Source organism: Euleptes europaea, chromosome 6, assembly GCF_029931775.1.
Source record: "Euleptes europaea isolate rEulEur1 chromosome 6, rEulEur1.hap1, whole genome shotgun sequence".
Lineage (NCBI taxonomy): Eukaryota > Metazoa > Chordata > Lepidosauria > Squamata > Sphaerodactylidae > Euleptes > Euleptes europaea.
Genome location: NC_079317.1, coordinates 35,099,030 through 35,120,999, shown reverse-complemented (window position 1 = coordinate 35,120,999; position 21,970 = coordinate 35,099,030). Strand labels below are relative to the sequence as shown.

Sequence of the window (21,970 nt, the reverse complement as noted above, 5' to 3'; positions counted from 1 at the left end):
TAATGAAGTGAAATGCAAATTTCTCTTGAGCAATCATGATCCTAAAATTACGGCTACCGTGGCTGAATTTCTTACAGGGGTTCTTAAAGAACAAGAAAAGTTTTATTAACCCGACTTGTAACTTATATACATTGCCCTTTGGAGGTATATTGTTGTTTTATCTCTGTCTTTTGGTATCCCAATAACGGTTAATGAAATGAAAGGAGAGAGCTCGAAGGGAGCTGTGACTAGCCCAAGGTCACCCAGATGGCTCCATGCGTAGGGGTGGGGAAACCCACCCGCTTCAGCGGATGAGCGCCCACCGCTCTTAGGCGCGACACCACGCCGGCTCCCTTGCGTCTAGGAGGGCTGTGACAGCCAGCAACAAACGCGGCAGGCGGGACACGGCGGCACCTCCTTGGGCTGCTGCGCCCAGCCACCCCGCGAGCCACCCCCACCCGCAGCAGTCGCCGAACGGAACGGAACGAGGCGTCGAGTAGGCGGACCCGGCGGGGAGGAAGTGACACCCCCCCTCGCCCTGCCAGGACCGGAAGCGCCGATCGGGAAGAGCTGGAGAGGCCTAGGAGGCTGCGGCCAGGGTACGGATGAGGCCTGCGAGGCCGCCGTGGGAGACGGGTGAGCCTGCGAGTGGTGGTGGTGGTGATGATGCCGCCGCCGGGAGGGGGGGAGGCGGCGGCGGGAGGCCAGGAGCCCCGGGGGAGGGACTGACGACTGACTGACTGACCAGCTCGAGGAGGCCGTCGGTATAAGCGGAGGGAGGGAAGGTAATGTTTGGGTAGCAGCCGCAGTTCAGGGCGGCTGGCCGGGGGGGGGGGGACGGCTCTGGAGACAACAAGTGACCGGAGGGGAGGGCGGGAATGTGTCGGTGTAAGAAGTCGGACTTTTTTTTTGGGGGGGGGGAGAGAGTTGCCCTATCAGGTTTAGTCAGGGAAATCGGAGGTGAGATGAAAGGGAGGGTGCTTCGACTCTGGAACAAGTTAGAGGCCGACTGTAGAGGGCGGCGCCCTTAAGGAGGCAACATTTACACTAACCTGGGAGTAAGTACCATTGGGCAAAGTGGCACTGACTGTTGAGTAAGCGTGCATAGGATCGCGGCTGCTCAAAATCCTTCTTCACACCCGTCACTTCTCAAGAGGAGGGCTGGGTAGGTTGCAACGTGTGACAGGTTTGATGGATGAGGATTGTAGTAGGAACAGATCTAGAGGCCCAACGACTGCCTAGGTGAGATGCCCGGTTTTGTTCGTTGCTAGCTTTTTATCTTTCCTCCAAGAAGTTCATGGTTTCTTAGTTCTGTTCTCTCAGCCACACTGCGAACTACATGGAGAGTGAGGTTGGTTCCTAGAAACAATAGTTGCAAACTGTAGCCAGGGGACTCCCAGAGGAACTCTCGAAGATTAAGCTCTAATAGTTTTAGTAGTTATTTTAGAGCTCTTCAAGCTGTCTTTTTGTGCTTTTCTTTCCTTTTCCTCCTCTGCTGAGTCAGAAGGTGGCTTTAGGAGCATGTGACACAAAATATTTGTCAATAACTCAGCTGGGAAGGTGGTGATTGTTATTTTTGTGTGTGTGGAGATAGGTGGTACAATGGAAAAGCCATTTTTAGTAGACATTTGGGACAGGTTCAAGGTATGTGGTGTGGATTTATGATATGCTGGACCAGCATTATGAAAAGTTCTAATTGTTTACATTAATGCTTGGCAGACATTGCCCATGGATGAGTTGCATGACTTGGCTTCAGCCCTAGAGCAGACATCTGAACAGATCAAGCTGGATGAGTTGTGGGAAGAAATGACTCTGAGCCCTAGGCAACAACGGCGGCAACTTCGCAAGAGACGGGGCCGCAAGCGGCGCTCGGACCTGACGCATCAAGCAGAGCATGCTTGCTGCTACAGCGGGGCCTCTGAATCCAGCCTGGATGAAGCGGTGGAAGACTGCCGGGAAGTGCTGACGGCCAACTTTAGTGACTCGGATGACATGACAGGAGTCAAACGTCACCCAGCGCTTAGTGGAACTCTCAGGAGTAAGCAGCACTCGTGGCACGAGTCTGACTCGTTCACTGAGAATGCGCCATGCCGACCACTCAGACGTCGTCGAAAAGTTAAGCGTGGGACATCAGAGGTGGCTGCCAGCCTTCAGCAAAAACTTAGAGTGTCAGAATGGAGTTATGAAAAGGGTTGCCGGTTCAAGTCTGCTAAGAAACAGCGCCTGTCTCGGTGGAAGGAGAATGCTCCCTGGACATCATCTAGCCGAGGGCTGTGTGAATCAGCAGAGACTAGGGCCTTCCTCAGCAAGGGGGGAAGGAATGAGAGGATGGAGTGTGAAGCGGATGAACAGAAACAGGGTTCTGATGAAAATATGTCTGAATGGTGAGATCCTGAGGCCTTTCCTTACCTGTCTATAGCTTTGTTGAATATTTTTTAAAACCATTGATTGCCACTGAAAGGTCTGCCCTTTAAGTGGCTTCTTTTATGTAGTCCATTTTTGTTAGTGATGTAACTTGATCTTTATGTTCTTAAGACAATATTCTGTCCATAATTGAAGTGTATTCTTGGCACTAGTTTTTATAGGAAGTGCATGGACAGACTTTGGTGTTATGTATGACACTGATTTCTAACACTGATTTATGAAGTTCACTAGAAATGACAACCAAAAGCATGCTAAAACATTTAAGCCTCACAGCAGCATACTATTAATCACATTTCTTGTGTGAATGTAAAACATGTGAACACATGAAGCTGCTTTATACTAAATCAGACCGTTGCTCTGTCAAGTTCAGTACGGTCTGTTCTAACTGGCAGTGACTCTCCACAGTCTCAGGTCAAGGTCTTTCACATCACCTACTGCCTGATCCTTTAAGTCGATTGAACCTGGGGTCTTCTGTGTGCTAAGTAGATGCTCTGCTACTGAGCCATAGCCCCATTTCTACACCTTATGTGTGCATCCCCCCATTACTAACTATGGGGTATTTTGTAGAAATTTGAGAAGTAGGGGAATTGGTAGAGCTAAAAAGAAGGGGACACTAGCAACAATGTGTTGCTTTTAGAGTGATAAATATCAGCCATAGTAAGTAGATTGTAGGGATATGCTGGGTTATGCCAGTAGTTTCAGCAGAACGTATGTATTTTATTTTATTCATTTATACTACCTTTCTCCCCAATGGGGACCCAAAGCAGGTTATATCATTCTCCTCTCCACACTGGGTCTCATCTCCGTTTGGGGGAGATGATATCGTCCTGTGCATCATAAAAAAATCAGATATGCCCTTGATTCATGGATGCAGAAATGTTTACACATGGAACTAGTAGGATTTTGTAGGAGCCAGGCTGGAGAAAGGAGAGAGATGAACACTGGAGCACAGTCGTAAGAGAAGATCCATTTAAGCTTCTTCTTTACCATTCTTTCTATTAGGCAGTGTTTAATTGAGAAGTGCCACACATGTCAAGCCTATTTGGAAATTATAGAGGGTAACTTCAGAGTAAGTGCTCCAGTGAGTAATTGCTGGCTGTAAAGGAAAGCACTCTGCATATCTGTTCTTGTTTACTGTTGTTGCATATCTTACACAATTGAACTGTGATTATTGCAAGAGTAGTAACAATGCCACATAGCCAGCACATTCCACATGCACTGCATGTAGTTTCTGTAGATTACACCTTATATAAACACAAATGAGTGGCAGTTTCTTGTATACAAAGGTATTTGGCGTTATGTAAGAGATAATGGGTTTTTACTGAAAGCCCACTGAGAGGAGTTGACTGTACATGAGTAAATGAGTCGGTTTAGTTGGAAGAAAAACAACTGTTGGGGGAGGTAATCTAGTGTTGTTTTTAACCTTTAAAGCACTATATGACCTGGGCCTAAGGTATGTGGAATGGAGTCCAGAGCATTATTCAGTGTCTTGCATCTCATGTATTAAGATTTTCCAAAAAGGCTCTTTTACATGTGCCCTGATGACTTAAGTGTTGCAATTGCTGTAAGATCTAGAACATTCTAGGTTGTGGTGGCTGTGTTGTGGAAATCCTTCCTCTGAGGTTCATTTGGCCTCTTGACTAACTTTCAGGAGGCCCATAAAGTATTCTATTCAAGGGTGTTTTGCTTAATTTTAGTTAAAATTTTATTAACATTTGGATTCGAGTTCAATTATTGCTATTGTACCCTGCTCAGAGTTAGTGAGTAGTGTATAACATTACCAAGAGAATAATCCTAAGCAGGTATACTCAGAATCCTACTCACACTTATTCAATGGGTCTTACTCTGAGGAAAGTGTTCTTAGAATTGTACAGTTAGTATACATCGAAGAAAGAAAATTTTGAGTGGGAGAATTGTGAGCCGCTAGTTTGTGGGAATAGGAACAGTGTTTCACAGGGCTTGTAGAATATGCCCTACCATGGGAGAACCTCTGGCAATTCTACATACAAGTCTTCTAGCCTGCTCCATAGTCCCTTAATTCTTGCATTTGGGATGGACTGTAATATTAGTCGCATTCAGCATGCTCTTTGTGGTTAGAATTGGCAGCCCATGCAGTAGGATTCCTAATGAAGAGGAGAAATTTGTAGTCATTTTTCCATATGCTTTGTGTGACCTTCAAAGTTTTTAAATACATTATAAACGCAAGTACAGTGTGTACAGGCATCTCTGCCATCCTGCTGCAGTTTTAGCATACAAATTGAGCGTCCCATATTCTATATAGGTTGAATATTCTATATAGGTTGAATAATGCTGGAATACCTTGAGGTCATTATTTGGTCAGTTTCACAGGGAGTGTAGGTCAGTTTTAGTTCTCGGCAGAACCGGGTAGATTTGCCGCCCTCCCCTTATACGCGTCCTCTTATAAGCCTTTTTTGTTGTTTGCAAGTGCAAGACTACCGATGGAACGATGAATGTCACAAATGGCTGTGCGAGTATTTTTATGTTCTTACGATCCCTGCATTGAATTATGCAGAAACAAATTGGTCAGGGGCGGGGGGTCTGGACCCTTCTCTGCGTTGGCTGTAAAATGGCCACTTGGTTTAGATGAAATGAAAGAATCCCGCTGCGGGGCTGGCGGGAGAAAAACACACACCACAGCCAATTACAAAGCAGCATTTTTGGGGGGATGGACTCACACGTGGTTTGGAAGCTTCACATTTTCACTGGGGTTGCATAATTGATCACAAAGTATTTATGGAATTTCTTCAGGGCAAAAAGCCCCTGTGTATAGTGTTTTGAGAATTCGACTGCAAATACTGTGCAGTTAGAGAGCAGCAGATGCAGCGGAAACAGACCATGCCTAAAAGGCCATTGAGTTTTGAGAATTTGGAACAGAAAACTGGGTATCTGGAGAGCTGCAAACCCCGCACAAATTTCCCCTGCATAAATGGCCAAAGAGACAGGAATAGATTTTTTGATACAAACAAGAACTTGCTATGATATTGTTCCTCTTAAAAGATGGCAGGCATCTTTCAAAGGGGGAAGGAAGGAGAGATAGTGAGTTTGTTATTTTATTCTGGTTTCAACTGGATTTTTTAAACTATTATAGTAAACTACCATGAACCATAAATAAATAAAATTATAATGGTCATACGTGCTGCTGCAGTCGTCTTGTTTGTGGTTTCGTAGAGGCACCTGGTTGGCCACTGTGTGAACAGACTGCTGGACTTGATGAGCCTTGGTCTGATCCAGCAGGGCCTTTCTTATGTTCTTACTTCTGTTCTCATTTCCTGTTCAACAAAAAAAGTTGATAATGACAGAGGTTTTCTGGACACTGAGGTCCTGAGTGGCCACTGCAGCAACATTTGGGGGAAAGGGGCAATAGGGAGCAGGCTCCCTAGCTACCCATACTTGATCCTCATTTATACCACTTTCAGTGTTGGGCAGAGTACTGAGCTCAGTGAGTAGGTAACACATTTTGGCTGTGTATTTTTTGGTACTGCTGAGATTAGTTGAGGCCTGGCTTTTTCTTACTTATAGTTATTCTATTGTATGAATATTAACAGTGAAGTAGATTGGAAACCTTAAAAAACACAAAGGTTTCCAACTCGTTTGAAAGGATTTAAAGAGGGAACTGTGTATGTATGTAGATTCTTATTGGATTGGTTGAACTACACTTCATCCATTGACATCTTTTAAAATAGTAGGTGAACTGATGTGTATTGAGGGTTCTGCTTGTGCCAGATATTGGAATATCATCTGTGGTATTTCAAAATATCTGTTGTGCATGTGTCTTCTGATATCTGGATAATATCTTACTCTTCATTATTGGATTAATATATTTCCATCACTTGGTGGCCCTGATTGGGCAGAAAGGCAGGATTATAGGTAATGTAAACAAATAAAATATCTGTACAGCACAATTATTTTCTTTATGAGTGAACTAATATAGCTTCCATGTATTACTTAATTCTGTACGATCTGCTTATGTAACCTAACCATCCTGTAGTTATAAAAATCACGTTATTAATCTGATAATGGGGCCAACCAGGTTTTTAAAAAAATGTGTATCTGGTAATGATTTAAATTGATGTCCATTTATTTATTTTATTTAAAACATTTTATGCCACCTTTCTACCACGAGGTGGTGAACAAAAACATTAAAAAAAAATTTGGAATATGTATACACACATGTGCATGCACAGTTTTTAAAAATATATGAAATTGTAATGATTATTGGAATGCCTTGGAGCTTCATTCTAGTGAAATTTCTGTTTCCCCTGGGGAGAAGGGATTGATAGCATAATTGCTTAAGCTAAAATAGTTCTGTCTGAAATCTCTCTCCTTATGATCCACTGTGTAAGGCTGCCAAAAGCATATTGTACGGGACAGCAAAACAATTTGGTTCATCTCTTCAGGCCTTAATGTAGTTGCTGAATATGACCTGCTCTAGATTTCTCTCACAGCTCTTGGTTTCAGCCAAAATTAGCTGAATTTCCAAGTTGATGTCTTGTGCAGCTTGTTGAGTACTGAGCTGTCGGACCACCCAAGTTACCCCTCTTTGTGGCTCACTTCTTTTCCCTTTTGATGAGGAGTGTTATTTGGTGATAGCTTGAAGTGGCTGTCGAGAGGCTGACTGAGCTAATGTATTAGAGGTTGCTTCCCAGGAAAGAGAAAATCCCCCTCTCAGAGAAAGCAAGTGACAGAGACAGAGTGCTCAGCTTCCCCCTCCTCCTCCAGCCCAGCCTGACCTTCTGCACCCCCTTTGTGCCTCTTGTTTTCTTATTTTTATAGAAAATCAATATCCTTCCTGACACAAACAATAGCTCAGGAGCAGGACTAAATGGAGGAGAGCTGAGATCTGTCCATCACCTCTCACTTTAACTCTTTCAAACTATTTAATTATAGGCATGTTTTGCTCCAGGTGTTTGCAACAGTGCAATTGCTAAATGAGGGCCATTTTAACCAAAGATTGGGTGATCGATAACACTCTATAGCAGTAGCTTGTCGGATCAATAGCATTCATTATTTTGTGGTTAAGGTAAATAGCCTCCATTGTAAGTGGAGGTCATTAATCAGTGCTTACTGTACTGAAAGGCCTGTTTAAAGGCAAGTGCTTTCCCGGGTTTGTGTGTGTAGTATGTAGAAACTGGGCTGCCTTTGCATGAATCTTTCGCCTGGCACAGTAAATAGAAGACCTGTTGTAGTTTGAGACCTATAACAAATGAAGGGCCATCCAGTGATTTGTTCTGCTACCTGGTCTTGGGGTTTGGGTTTTTGGGTAGGCAGTAGTAATTCTCGTGATGAAACTCCTTATAAACTGTTAAAAAAAATAAGATGACCATCTTACTATTGACACCTGAGAGCCAGTCCCAATAAGAAAGAATTGGACTAGAACATTTCTTCAGCTCCTTCGTGTCCAGTATGATTGCATCAAGGCAGCAGGGAGGTAGTTTTCATCCAGCTTTTCCCCTGGTGCAGGAGGTGGGAGAGGTGATCTTGCTCGATTTCACCGCCTCACTGTAGTCCTCCCTCAAGTGGGTTTTGTCTATATGGGATTCATGATCCCTGACATTGGTGTGTGTGTGTGTGTGGAGTCGAAAGAGTCACCTCCTTTAGTCATTGTGCAACAGCAGAAAAGCTAGTAGGATCAAACCCAAGAAGATACATGACTGGTTAAAATGTCATTAAATCTTTAAAAAGTTAACATATTTCAACCATAAGCGAGTTTGTTTGATTAACATGTATCCACCACCCTGTCCGAGTCTCACAGTGCCTTAGGAAAGGTGGAGATGGGAATTAGGGAGATGTGCAGTCAAATGCTTCCCAGCACTCTGCTCTCCCACCCACACTGAAGTGGTACCGTAAGTATAGCCTCACTCTCCTGGGCAGGAGAGGAAGAGGCCGGGTGAAAGATAGCATCATCTGCAAAGCACAAGACCATTTTTGTACCGTTTTATCGATTATTGGTCCCACATTTAAAAGAATGTTCCAGTTGGTATATTTCCCTCCAGATTGTATTCTAATTACTTCACAAAAGCTGTATTTTTCTGTACAAAAATAAGAGGTGTCATTAAGGAAATGTTATTAAAGCTATACTCTGCTTTATGGCATGCTAGTACAACTGTATCTTACCCTTCCTCCAGGTAGCTCAAAGTGGCAGTTTAGCTTCATGATAAACTCTGAAAAAAAGTTATGCGGAGAGACAGCAACTTGCTTAAGTGGTAGTTTTGAAAACGAGTCCACCAATCTTTTGCTACCTGTCTGACCTCATACAGTTATTTAATCATTTGCTAGATTAACAAAACAAAAGCCAATTTACACCATGTCCTGTTGGGTCATTTAGAGATAATTTTTAGCCACTCACCCGGTCCTCTGTGAGCCAGGACTTGAGCCTGGGTTTCCCACATCTACGCTACTTACTGAGCTTCTCTGACTTGCTTATGCTGTTCACAAGAAAACGATTTTCCTGATTCCGCCCCTTAACCTGTTTCATAAAGTCTTATTATGTAAAGGTGATACAAAGTAGAACGGTTATCTGCTGCAGTTATCTACATAATGCTGATTGTTTAGTAGGAGTATCAGGAATAGGTATGAAGTGTCTAGGGGCTTGCATTTTGATGAAATCATTAGGTAGGGCAGAATTTGAAAAGTAGTTAACCTGGGCGATCATCTTGTCATCTTAAAAAGTTTCACACCTGCAATAAACCTGTGTGATCATCTTGTCGTCTTAAAAAGTTTCACACATGTGCAATAAAAAAATAAGTTTAAAAATTCCTGTCTTGACGGATTAAGTTAACAGTTGCCTCTTTTTAAAAAGTTAACACATTTAATTTTAGGCTGTTGGTTAAAATGTACTTTTCCACCAGTGACAGTGGTTAAAGATGCAGTCCTAAGAATACTTAGGGCAGCTGGGGGTAAGCCCAATTTAATAAAATGGGACTTATTTTGAATAGATCCTCTCTAAATTACTATGGTTGATAAATTCCTTTGTTACTGCTGCACATTAAATGTGTCTCATGCCATCAGTCATCATTGCTCCTGGCAAGCACCCAATCAGTTATGCTCATTCCCTTTATAAACTAACTGTTCACTAACAGATTTTCAGCACTACTTTGGGAAAACATACCTGCATTTCCTACAATTGCTTTTTTTAAAGCACATCCTCTATGAGTTCCACATTTATACAGTGTCAAATAATTATAGTAATACTTCCATGATGATACTTGTTATATTGCATGGAGTGAAAAAAGGTAAACACCATGCTTTGTGAATTCATTCCTTTTTTCTCTCTTCCTCCTATATTCATTAGAAATCTTCACATTAAAAATTTTGAATTTGTTACAAAAAAGATTCTGCAAGCATATTTGGAAACCAGTCCTGCATCCGATTTAGACATTTCTGTGCTAATTGTTTTGGAGTGGATCTTTGGTGCTCAGGAGAGGGCTATCTCTTGATAGAAATGCAGTGATCAGGGTGAAAGCTTTAATTTAATTGGCAGTTGCTGATATGGCTTGTATAATCATTTTCTACAATGTTCCTTGTCTTTCCCAAGAAAGACTGACATCTTACAGACATCATATAGCTGTGGCAGAAAAGGAAATAGAGTAAGTAGAGCTATGTAGCATTGCCATATATTAGCAGTCTGTATCTTCTAACTACTATTTAAGACAAATAGAGCACACTGGCTTGCTTTGTTTCTGATTTTCATTCCCAGTGAAGCATCATCTGCAGACACATTAACCATGATATCTTGCCCCAGATTCCTATCTTATGATCACTATATTTCTTAATATGTTTTTTTTTCATTTCATCTGTGATCCACGATTCTTCACCTGACTTCATAAGTGGTCTCAGTATTGGTCTGTAAAGTGGCTCTGGATGTCCCCCATCATGGTCAGCCACCTCTCAAAGATGCATATAACAATGTCCTTTATCGTCGGCTCTGTTGAAAGTGTTGGAGAATAATTGTGGCGAATGGTTTTTGCAAAACCAGCGTCTTATTACAAATTCATATGCGCTTTAATTCTCATTCCAGTGAAACCAGCAGTGTATGCAGCAGCAGCGACACTGGCCTCTTCACAAACGATGAAGGCCGTCAAGGTAACCATAGACTTGTATTCCAATTCATCTGTTAATTTCTTGCTGTAAATTATAAAATGGAAGGCAAAAGCAGGTAAGGAATCAGGTATGGTGTGGTTCCTAGTGTCACTTGGTGGCCACTCATTCAAAAAACAACACCTTATTGTAGAACTGAAATGTATAGAACTTCAGAGAAGTTAGTGAGGTGAGTTCAAATATTGTTTGGATCCAAAGAATCCAAAGGATCAAACTTTGCTCTCTTATAGAAAGTCTGTTGCAGTTCCTTGAGATTAATGTGTGTATGTATTAAGTGCCGTCAAGTCGCTTCCGACTCATGGTGACCCTATGAATGAAAGTCCTCCAAAATGTCCTATCTTTGACAGCCTTGCTCAGATCTTGCAAATTGAGGGTTGTGGCTTCCTTTATCTAAACATGTGATTTGAAACCCCATTTCTGCTAATATTATGTGAAGTCGCACTAATTGATTTTCATAGGAAGTTGGATAGAAATAAGCATATACAAAATCATAACTTGTTCTAAGCTCAGATTTGACACATTTTTCATCCTGTTACAACCATTTTTATTCTCAATTCTAGTGTTGGAAGATAATTAGGCAAAGTTTAATTTCCTAAGCCTGCAAAAAGGGCAGTTAAAAGAGAAATAGGTTTCCTTCCTGTGAGATGTGGGGGAAGGAGTGTGTAAAGTGCTATCAAATCACAGCTGACTTATGGCGACCCAGTTGGATTTTCAAGGCAAGAGACTAACAGAGGTGGTTGGCCATTGCCGTCCTCTGCATAGTAGCCCTGGTATTCCTTGGCGGTCTCCCATCCAAATACTTGCCAGGGTCGACCCTGCTTAGCTTCTGAAACCTAACGAGATCAGGCTAGCCTGGGCCATCCAGGTTAAGGCAACCAGTGAATAATACATGTGAATCTTTTCATCACATGCAATTCAACCATAAGACTAATTACTTAGCTAAAATATTTCTTACGTGTATCGAAGATGTTATACAGAGACTTTAAAATTAATTTAGTGCTTCTTTATTGTACATATTAGTGTTTAGGTATTAACTCTCTTAAAAGTTTTGTCATGTCAATGTCCCCTGTACTGTTGTTTCATGTAAGCCTCCCAAATTATAATGTCAAAGAACAAAAAAGAAAAACTGGTGAACTAGCTGTTATTTGGCTGAGAACATGTAGCATATTAGGAAAATGAGGTTATTGTCTGAACTGTGCTTTATATAAGCAATTGGAATTAAAATCCCAAAATAAGATAAGAGGGAGAGACAGTGTGAGGTCTACGAGATATTGGATTACCTATATTAGTTACTATTTTAGGCAGAACATTTTGGTACCTTCCAGATTTTTGTGTGTCTGTGTGGGGGTTTAGACTCAGCGGTTACTTATTTTGTTGTTGCGAAAGATGCTTCAAGGAAATGCTTCTGTTTGTTGGGTTGTAGATTAATATTTTGTTTCTGAAAAAGCCTTCTTCCAGGTAGTAAACCGTTACTATTGTGAGTGCTCTGTGGATTCTCCTGTCTGCCCTTTCCCCAGTTCTTGAGAGACTTAGTTGAGTGATAAAGAAGAAACATACTGCCAGTAGTCGTGTTTGCGCTAATAAGTGAACACAAGCACAGATACTCTGTCCTGTGCTGCAGTACCTGGCTATTTCATAAAGATTTTGCCGTGCAGTTTTTAAAAATCTGTCGTTAGAAGTGTATTCGCTGTTACTTTGACCTCTAGCTTTTTTTTTAAGTCAGCAAGTACAGTTATTTACTTTGCATGAAAACTGCTTCCACCTCTGATCCATTAAAATGAGATCTAGATCAGCTAGTGTGAAAAATAAATGAGTGGGGGCCAGCACCAATGAAAAAAAATTCTGGAAAAGTCACAGTGCAATGATTTGTAAGAACTGTTATCTAAGATATTTATTTAAGGATATTTAACAGTTGATTTTTATCTTATTCACGATTCTAAAAATATTAGCTGCACATTTTTTATCAGTCTTTCATAAGGTAGACAGTTGCTATTAGATGACTTTGCACATGTAAACCACAAAGGACAAGTGGAACACTAGAACAGTAATGTTCAGACATGATGTTCTACATCTAGTGGAAGGTTGTTTCACCCTTGTAGGAGCATAAACAAACAGGGTGCTTCAACTTAGGAATCTTTTGCCCTTAAAGTGAATGTTGGTGATCATGTTATCAGTGTTATAAGAAATTGCATTGACTGTCACCTGTGTGGGAGAAATAGTGCGAGGATATATTAGGTTATTTGATGAACAACTTCGTGCTTCTTAGGAGATGATGAGCAGAGTGATTGGTTCTACGAGGGAGAATGTGTCTCAGGCTTTACTGTCCCAAACCTTCTGCCCAAGTGGGGAACTGACCACCGATCAGATGTAGAGCGAATGGACTCCAGCCTTGAAAAAGTTTCAGATCCAACATTCCTTCTGCCTTCTCGGCCAGCTACAAGAGGTGAGTTCCTTATGGCTGTGTAGGGGGGATTGTTCACAAAGTTCAAACGTTAGATTTCTTAATCTGTTAAAAGTTTTTTTAAACCTATATGAGTGAATTAGTGAGCTTGGAGAAACCTTCGGCTTAATTGTACTCCAGAAGCAAGGTATGTTTTGCCATTGCAAATATCTTGGAGGTAAATGTTTGTTATAATGGCCTAGTAATTGAGGATGTTCTTGTCAGAAGAGGGTGCTGTAACCCACACTGTTGTCTTGTAGCTGCCCAAAGTTTGGTCACTTTTTTCATATAATACTTGTAGATATCAAAATTATATGATGTCATTGTGCAAGTGGTGTTTGCACGCTAAGATAACTGAAATACAAAAGATGTAATCTGTCCAAGCTATGCAAGATAGCATTGGGAAATGTAGAAATAGAAATTCAGGCTAGAGTCTTGTGTGTTTCTGTGTGTTAACTTATTGCACGTTACAGCTTTTGTATGCTGTTCTTCTTCCTTCATTGTTCTTTTCTTTTCCTTCTCAGGGTTTCATGGCCGTTTGAACCGCCTTCCCAGTGTTGCTTCCCGTTGCCTCAGAAAGGGCCGCAGAAGGCTAGTTGGAAAGGTACTGTTTTTCAGAGGCTGGCAGTTTGGTGCATACGTTTTTTCCCCTTCTACAGCAAACTTTACTTCATATATTAGCTTATGTAAAAACCCTTCCACTGTTGCAAATACTCATGGTCATTCTGGTTGTTTTTTAACATGGAGGTCAGTGGAAGAGATAGTAATGGGATGCTGAGGGAAGGAGGCTTATAGGATCCAATGGCTTGGATCCAGCAGAGTGTCTCCTCAAGGAGAAATACTTCCACCCACAGAGCCTCCCAGGAGCAACATTTCCGGGGGTGTTTTGGCAGAACCGGAAGGGGGGATGTAAGAAAATCGCACTCTGCAGGTATAGAATCAAAGAGTTGGAAGGGACCACCAGGGTCATCTAGTCCAACCCCTTCACAGTGCAGGAAATTCACAACTACCTCCCCCCCACACCCCCAATGACCCTTACTCCATGCCCAGAAGATGGCCAAGATGCCCTCCCTCTCCTCATCTGCTTAAGGTCATAGAATCAGCATTGCTGGCAGATGGCCATCTAACCTCTTCTTAAAAACCTCCAGGGAAGGAGAGCTTACCACCTCCCGAGGAAGCCTCTTCCACTGAGGAACCACTCTAACTGTTAGAAAATTCTTCCTAATGTCTAGATGGTAGTAGTCCGTAAGCCTGTGGAGATGCTGTGGCTGGAGAGAGAGATGAGGTCAGTTAGAAAGGAGAAATCATGTCCCTCCTGAGAAGAGGAAAGCAATGTTATCAGCCAGGTTGGAGAAAAATATTGTTTAGAGACTTGTGTCATGAGCATTTCTTGCCACTCTTAGTATTCTTTTGTGGGCTAAAGCTGAAGTACGGAGAATTTTGCCTCTGAAATATTAAGCAGAGTTTGGGGTTAGGAGCATTCCGCAGAAGTGTGCTATGGGAGGTTGGATTTCTTAAGCTGCCCTGCTGACATGGCGGATTGGGTCTCTTTCCAAATTTCATAGCTCCATATGTTGTGGGTTTGTATTTGCTCAAACATCCTCCAACAAGCTTTCTCAAGGGTACGCAACACACTTTATTTAATGCATTTTACCTGGCCTTTCCTCCTAAGTGCTCTGAGCTGCATATATGGTTCCTCCCTCCTCCAGTTTATGCTCACAACATCCATGTGAGGTAGGTTAGGCTGAATGTCAAGCCGCGTTTGTGCAGGAGAGCAACATTTGTCTTGTTTTTTTCCACCTTTTACAGATTCTGTGTCCCTTCTTTCTCTTGTATTTTGCTTGGCTATTGAAATAGAGCTTCGGTTATGGGGAATGTAGGGCTTGTAGCCCTGACCTGGATGGCCCAGGCTAGCCTGACCTCATCAGATCTCAGAAGCTAAGCAGGGTCAGCCCTGGTTAGTACTTGGATGGGAGACCACCAAGGAATACCAGGGTTGCTGTGCAGAGGAAGGCACTGGCAAACCACCTCTGTTAGTCTCTTGCCATGAAAACCCCCAAAAGGGGTCGCCATAAGTCGGCTGCGACTTGACGGCACTTTACACACACACACAGGGCTTGTAGCAGGAGCTGTCTGGCTGCTGGCCCGGAGTCCTGGGTTTTGTTCAGGCACTCCTAATGAACCAAAATGCGAAGAATAATATTTACTTGTTTAATTCATCTTCATCACCTTAAAGGGATCTTTGTCATTTGCATTGGAGGTCACTGCGCCCCCCCTCCCCCATTTTCCTCTAAATTGTAATAATAAATAATGAGTTTCATTCAAAGCTCCCCGCCAGCGAGCTGCTAATTACCCAAAGTACGGCTTGTAATTTACACAGTAATAAACCGTAAATTTAAATATTATGGCACTTTAAGTTAATAATTTCTCTGCTGTAACAAATAGCCTATCTTTCACCCCTGCTGGTGCTTTCCTACAAGGCATGCCTGTGTTGGTGTTCAGGGATCCTGGGCATGAGCTACCTTAAATGATGCTCATATAGCATATTTATGGCACGTTGCTCTTTGACAGCAAACAGCTGAATTTGTAGAACCTGATATGTGAGTGTACATAGTAACACACACAATAGCACACTGAACTGAATTTCTAAAAGAAGTTATTTAGTATAGGAGTATGCAGCCTCCCCCTGTGTTTTAAAGATCTTTACTTGTAAGGCTTCTTCACCTAAAACATTAACTTTTGAGTAACTGTTGGGTTTACAGATGTTGCCCAAGATACGACGGATATGTTTAGAAATGGCTGCATGTTGTTTGGGATGAATGGGTTGGAACTCATGATTGGTCAGTTGATGGCACTGATGGTTGTGAATTTTTCCTGGTCTCTTCCCCCCACCCTTCTTTCTGACCCTGAAAAGATTTATTCCTGGTGTCTCAGGATCCATGTATCAGGAGGCTGCAGTGGGGAAGAAAAACTTGGCTAAACCACTCTCTTCTTTCTCTTCCGTCAGAGCTGTTAGACCATGTGGGTCCCTAAAACCTTGGGGATAAACTTTCCCAGGTCAGAAAGGACTGCAGTAGGAAGGGGAACACAAGAAAGATCCCCTTTGCATTTGTGCATTGCAGTGTCCAACCCATAATTGTTTAGGATCTGATGAGGGTGAGTCCCCACATTTCTTATCCTGAACTGGTATAACGTCTTTTTTTACACACTCAAATAAGGCTAGGCTATCCAGCTTTCACAGGGTACCCTATGTGAGGGTAGCTGTTGCAGTCCTCTTCATGTTCAGTGCTAGGTAGTTAAATATTCTGGTTAATTCAGGCATGGGGTGAACTATGTGTATATTTGTGTATCTTTTTTAATCTCGTGAAGGGCACCTACATCCTCTTAATGAATTTTATCTTACGTAGATAGCCGTAAGTCTGTTGTGGCTTGACGTCAAAAAATAGTGCACAATAACAAATTAAGTCTAAACCAGAGCCTTTGAGTAATGAGAGAAAAACAGCAGTGGATGACTTTTGCCTGAGGCAGTGATGTGTGGCCCTGTCGTTTCTCCTGAACCTCTTGGTGCGCTTTCAAACCATCAACAACCATGGATTCCTTCAACTGTCTGAGTTGGAGATTGGGAGCACTATCCTACAGTTGACCTGTTCCTATCTGTCAGCTTGTTACCTGATGGTCGTGCTGGGGAGACAGCTGCTTGGCCCTGTGACATTTGTGCAGTGGTGTTTCATGGTTCTCTGTCCTGTCCCCCATGCCATTTAATGTTTAATGAAGCCACTAGGAGAGATTGTCCAGGGGTTTGGATAAAGGTGGTATCATTATACAGATAACACCGATAACTGGTAACTCTGTTTCTTCTTTTCATCTGAACTGGGTAAAGCAGAAAATGTCCTAGGTTGGTGTTCAGAGGTGGTAATGGGCTGGATGAGGACCAATACATTGAAATTCAGTCCAGACAAGGCTGAAGTGCTGTTGGTCGATAATAAAACAGCTGTAGGAGTACAGACACTGCCTGTTCTGTATAGGGTCTCATTTCCTTAAAGAAGTGAGTTTGCAGCTTGATCCTGAGTTAGAGATGGAGGTGCAGAACTCCTCTGACCAGCCTCAGGCTTTCTTCAGTGTGGCCACGAATATTTATGTTGTGACCACATCCAAACTGGATTATTGCAGTGCAGTCTATGAGGAGCTTTCCTTGCAGATGATTTGGAAACTTCAATTTGGACAAAATGCTGCAGCCAGATTACAATCTGGAACTGGCTATCGTGATCACATGATGCCAATCCTGAAAATATTGGGCTTGCTATTTGCTTGCAGACCTAGTTAAAGGTGATGGTCAATACCTTTAAAGCCCTAGGTGGTCTGAGAACAGGATACTTAAAATAGAACCCTTTCACATATATTCCTTCCTGACAGTTAAGATTTGCCACAGGCCCTTCTTCATGTGTCTTTACCTGCAGAAGTAAGGTCGGGGTGGCCATAAGAGGGAGCGCCTTCTCTGTGGTAGCACTCTGCTTATAGAACTCCTAGTAAAAGATTGCTGTTTCATCTCAGACCAAGCTTCTCTGACCACATCTGGATTCCAACAGTCATGCAAGACGGAAGTACAAAGGTAGTGGGAGGCGTGTATTTTTATTGCTCACTGGGATTTAGGGTAGAATAATGACAACCCATGTGATATAACAGCCAGTCAAAAACATTTTGTTGTGTAAAGTACTGAATTTCTTCTGAGCAAGGAAAGGGTGAAGCCGGTTGAATCAACAATTTTCTGACAGGCAACACTGAATTACTAGCATAATGATGAAACGTCTAGCTGTGGAACCCTCCCCTCCCCTTGTGCATTACAGAGTAATGATCATTTGCTCTGACTCATGAAAAATGGTGGTTGACTTCCCAAAGCTTGGTTGAACCTCGGACGAGAGATGTGTCATACCTGATATACAAAATAAGCATAGGTCCATTTTCTCCATGGGTTGTGTTAACACCTGCAGGCATAATTGGCCAATTAGGTGCACTTGAACACATGCTAGGTCACCATTCTTCTTTCTAGCATCTATAGGTTCAGATTCCAGAATTAAACAAAAGGGAATAAGAACACACACACACACCGGGCTTTTGGGTAATACAGTAATAACTCTCTGTGTAAGTGATTTACTAGGACTTCTAAAATTTATGGGAATTTGTGGTATTTTGTCTGTGTGTGTATCTTCCAAACAGTACTGCAAGGGATCTTGTCTTGACTCTGCCTCTCGTGACCAGACTGGAAACCCTGGCTGCAAGCAGAGTAGAGAATTTACAAATATTTTGGCTCTTCTAGATAATTGTATGCCACAAAGAGAAAAGATTTGAATGTTCAGTGTAGTGTTGGGGATTTGAGTGTCCATTAAATTATTTCCTCCCCAGCATTGTGGAAATTAAGTTCTTACTAGGCTGCTGGATCCATCTTTTCAGTTAACTGCCCAGAGGCCATTCTGAACTATGTGAATATGAATACAGTATCTTATTAGTATGTCATTTGTGTCTGTGCTTTTAGAATTGGGATAGGGGTTGCCTGTAGTTCAGTGTGTGTTTGTTTAAACCCAGGTATGCATCAATATTGTATAATGTCAGGGGTAAGAGACCCATGTCTAAGAGCAAAGGGGGTATGATGGAGAGGGACCTGAGCCCTCTCTCACAGTATGTCCCCCTGAAGTATTTCTTGGATGTTTTCTTCCATCCAAGCTAACTTCCAGTATCAGACTTCGATTGGATGAGAAGGGGCTTGAGGTGACTGGCTGTGGAGAGATGATTGGAGGGGGGCCTGGGGGTATAAAGCCAATCTTCTTTATATTTATTAGGGCAAATCCAGGTTTTAAAGAATGGGCCTGTTCCTATTATGTGTAGTTTCAGTCTCCCCTTCTTCCCCTGTCACTTTGTATTTCAGGAGACCATCATGAGTGCTATTGGCACTGAGAGGATTAGCCACATCATTGGTGATACATGCCAAAAAGAGTAAGCATTGGAGTGTTGCTTAAGTATAGAAGTCTGGGGCTGGGAGGGAGTCATATAGCATAGAATGAGACTTACCCCTTATTGTATTGTTCTGTGGGAATTGAATCCTTCCAATATATTAGAGCCACCATGTTGGGGCGGGTAGGGGTAGTGCTGTTTTTTCTGTTCTGTAGCCCTGTTGTATTTTTTGTCCCCTTCTACTGGCCTGAAACAAATGGCAGCTGCACTTGCTGTCTGTTAATTGAATAATCTTCCTTGTTCTCTTACACATTTACCTACTGCACAGAGAGACAGAGCAAACTTAAAGAAAGAAACATCAGTACCAGAAGAATGGCTGGCCGGTGGTAATGATGCCATTCAAGGCAGCAGCCAGTTTGGTATTGCTCTGCATTTCTGTACTACTTTCTCCTCCTTGGGTGTGAGTGGGGTGTGAAATGGGTGAAATTGCCCTTTAATATAATAATAATGTCTTCCCAGTCAGCCAGCGATTGACAGTGTAGCTTCCTACAGTTGTGCTCCTTTGGACTGAGTTTTTTATCTACCGGTTCCTGGGTTAATTCTGTTTGTCTGACAGCTGTGTTTAGAACACCTGTCTGACACGGAGGCTTAATCTTCCTTTCTTCCCCGTGCATCTATATTTCCTTCTTGTTTATCCATTTCTTCTGATTCTTGGTTTTCTTGGGCTTCCTGCAATTTCATCTTTTCTGCCATCTCTCTCCAGTTTCTGGTTGCCGTCCGTGGGAATGAGGTATCGCAACCAGGTAAGATGGCTCTACTTTGCTTCTTTATATTTTCCTCACTTGATTTTTCTGTCTAGAAGGAACAAAACGCTGCCTTCTGATTTCTTCCACATTACAGTGTGCACAAGAGGTAAGGCAACCCAATGTGATGCCATGCTCGGCTTTTTGTAACAGCCAGTACATTAAGGTCTCTGTCTTCTCCTGCCATTTGTTTTCTCCAGTTGCTTCTCCATATAAGCTTTCTGGCTGAAGTATTTGTATAGTTTGAGCAATTCAGTTTTATTATTAAATAGCCGTAAATATATACATGTAAATTTTCAGAGTGTGTGCCATCTTATATTTTATCCTTTTATAGCTGCGTCGACTATGGGATTCAGCCATGCTGGCATCTTCTTAGCAGGGAAGAAAGCAAGCTGGTATTCATAGTATAGAGGTTGCTTGGCTACTGCCGCTAAGGGAGAGAGCCACTGAGCATTCCTCACTGACTTAGACTTCTTATACCAGCATAACCAGTTGCAGCTGCATGGAGCCAGCTCCAGACTATACAGCATACAGTAACCATTACCTGTTTATTCCTCTTTGGATGGAAAAACAACCTCGCTTTCATTTAAAAACAATGATGCTCATTCCTCTTCAGTAGCCCTACCTCTTTTGGGTTTACTGGAGCTAGTGTTAAACTCTCAAACCACTGTGTAGCTTAAAACTGATTTTTGTACAACAGTACATACTGATTACAGATGCCGGAATTCTGTTACTCAACAGCTGTTGATATTCCTCTGACAAGTCAGACATGGTTCTATTTTAGACGGTGGGCATGAGTGTCTCTTATAAATGCTTTGTAGGAGGGAAAGAAAAAGGACTTGTCTCTGAATTACTCAAAATAATTCCCTATCATCTAGTAATTTTTTCCTCTGTCCATAATGTTATGGTTTATCACAAGCAAATAGTCCAGCTGAAAGTGAATTTTATTACAAGCACCTTTTAATTCTGTGCTCCTGACTCTCGTTTTACTAGCTGTTGGCACTGTGTTCTAGTTTTCTTTGTTCTTGTAGTGCTGTATTAGGAGAACTTCCTGTGTATGTTCTTCATAATGACAGCATATTACATGCATTGGTTTATTTTCAAAAGAAATATAGTACTGTATGCCTGTGTACTGCTTTGTTACAGTACTGATAAAAGTCAGTTTCACCCCCTTGAATTGCTTATGACCTTACAATCAAAGTTAAGCTGAGAGAAAATAGAGAGTCACCATAATGTCTTACAAGGTTAGAATGTGTTGCTGTCCATGAACATAGTGAATAGATAAAGCATGAAATTGTCTTGTTTCCTACTTCATATTGGACTATAGTTTACCCAGTGCTTTTTATTACCAGTTTAATTTAAAAAAAACAAACCCACAAGATTGAAGACTGAATTGAGCTCAGAATTTAGCAAGGCACATTATACTGCCACACGTGGAGGATTGTGTGAACGCCTCCCCCATTTTAAAATCTCTGCATTTGCAACACTTGCCCATCAAGGAGAAAGAGCCTTGGTTCACTTACCGTGAAGGCTTCTTCTGCTCGTAGGTAAGAAGGGCGTCTTCATTCTGGGTTATTTTCCTTATTTGCTAGGGAAGGCAGGATTCAACAAAAATGTAGGCCTTCCGGTTCCCCGGGGGAAATGACCCCCTCCCATCGGAATGCCTCAGTAGTTGAAAAGCTTAACATTAATCATCGAAAAAACTATCACGATTTTAATTTTGAAAGAAACATTTTTCCCCTTCAACAGATAAGGTAACGAGAGGAGCAAACGACTGGAAACGAAAACACCTTAAAAGGTTAACATGAACAATTTTACTCAGGACACCCTCCCCTATTTTTTTATTTAATTTTTTTTTTAAAAAAAAATTTCGGTGTGAATTTATATTTTGCAAAAATTCTCCTGTAGAGCCAAAATCACATTCATGTAGGTGATTCTCAAGAGGAGGGTGTTTCAGCCAAGTCTTTGCAGAAGGTATACTGTGGTTGTGAGAGGCGGCCCAATACATATGAGAACAGGCTCTTCTTTAATCTCTGTTGGTATTCTTACTTGAAAAAAGGTTTGTGCCTCTAGACTGAGATTAGGTGCTCTACTTCTGAGTCCAGTTGGTTACATCCAACCTCATCAGAAGGGGCAGCAGAATGGTCCGTTGTCAGATGTTGTATAGAAGCCTGAGGAACTGCAGGAGGATATCTCAACCCAGCTGTATTCTGATGATGTCACTTGATAAGCTGTTAACCAAACCTGCTCTTTTGCCTTT

The 21,970-nt window shown here is 42.1% G+C and overlaps 1 protein-coding gene across 1 annotated transcript in view; it reads left to right on the top strand.

Moving 5' to 3' along the window:
- Positions 1–717: 717 nt before the first annotated feature.
- Positions 718–21,970, top strand: part of GPATCH2L (G-patch domain containing 2 like) — a 39,068-nt gene continuing 17,815 nt past the window's right edge. Inside the window, exons 1-7 of the mRNA XM_056851070.1 lie at positions 718–764; positions 1,699–2,363; positions 10,442–10,506; positions 12,788–12,964; positions 13,486–13,565; positions 18,882–18,949; positions 19,671–19,710. Coding sequence (XP_056707048.1) covers positions 1,708–2,363; positions 10,442–10,506; positions 12,788–12,964; positions 13,486–13,565; positions 18,882–18,949; positions 19,671–19,710 — 1,086 coding nt within the window. The 5' untranslated portion in view covers positions 718–764; positions 1,699–1,707. The remainder of the gene's footprint in view (positions 765–1,698; positions 2,364–10,441; positions 10,507–12,787; positions 12,965–13,485; positions 13,566–18,881; positions 18,950–19,670; positions 19,711–21,970) is intronic.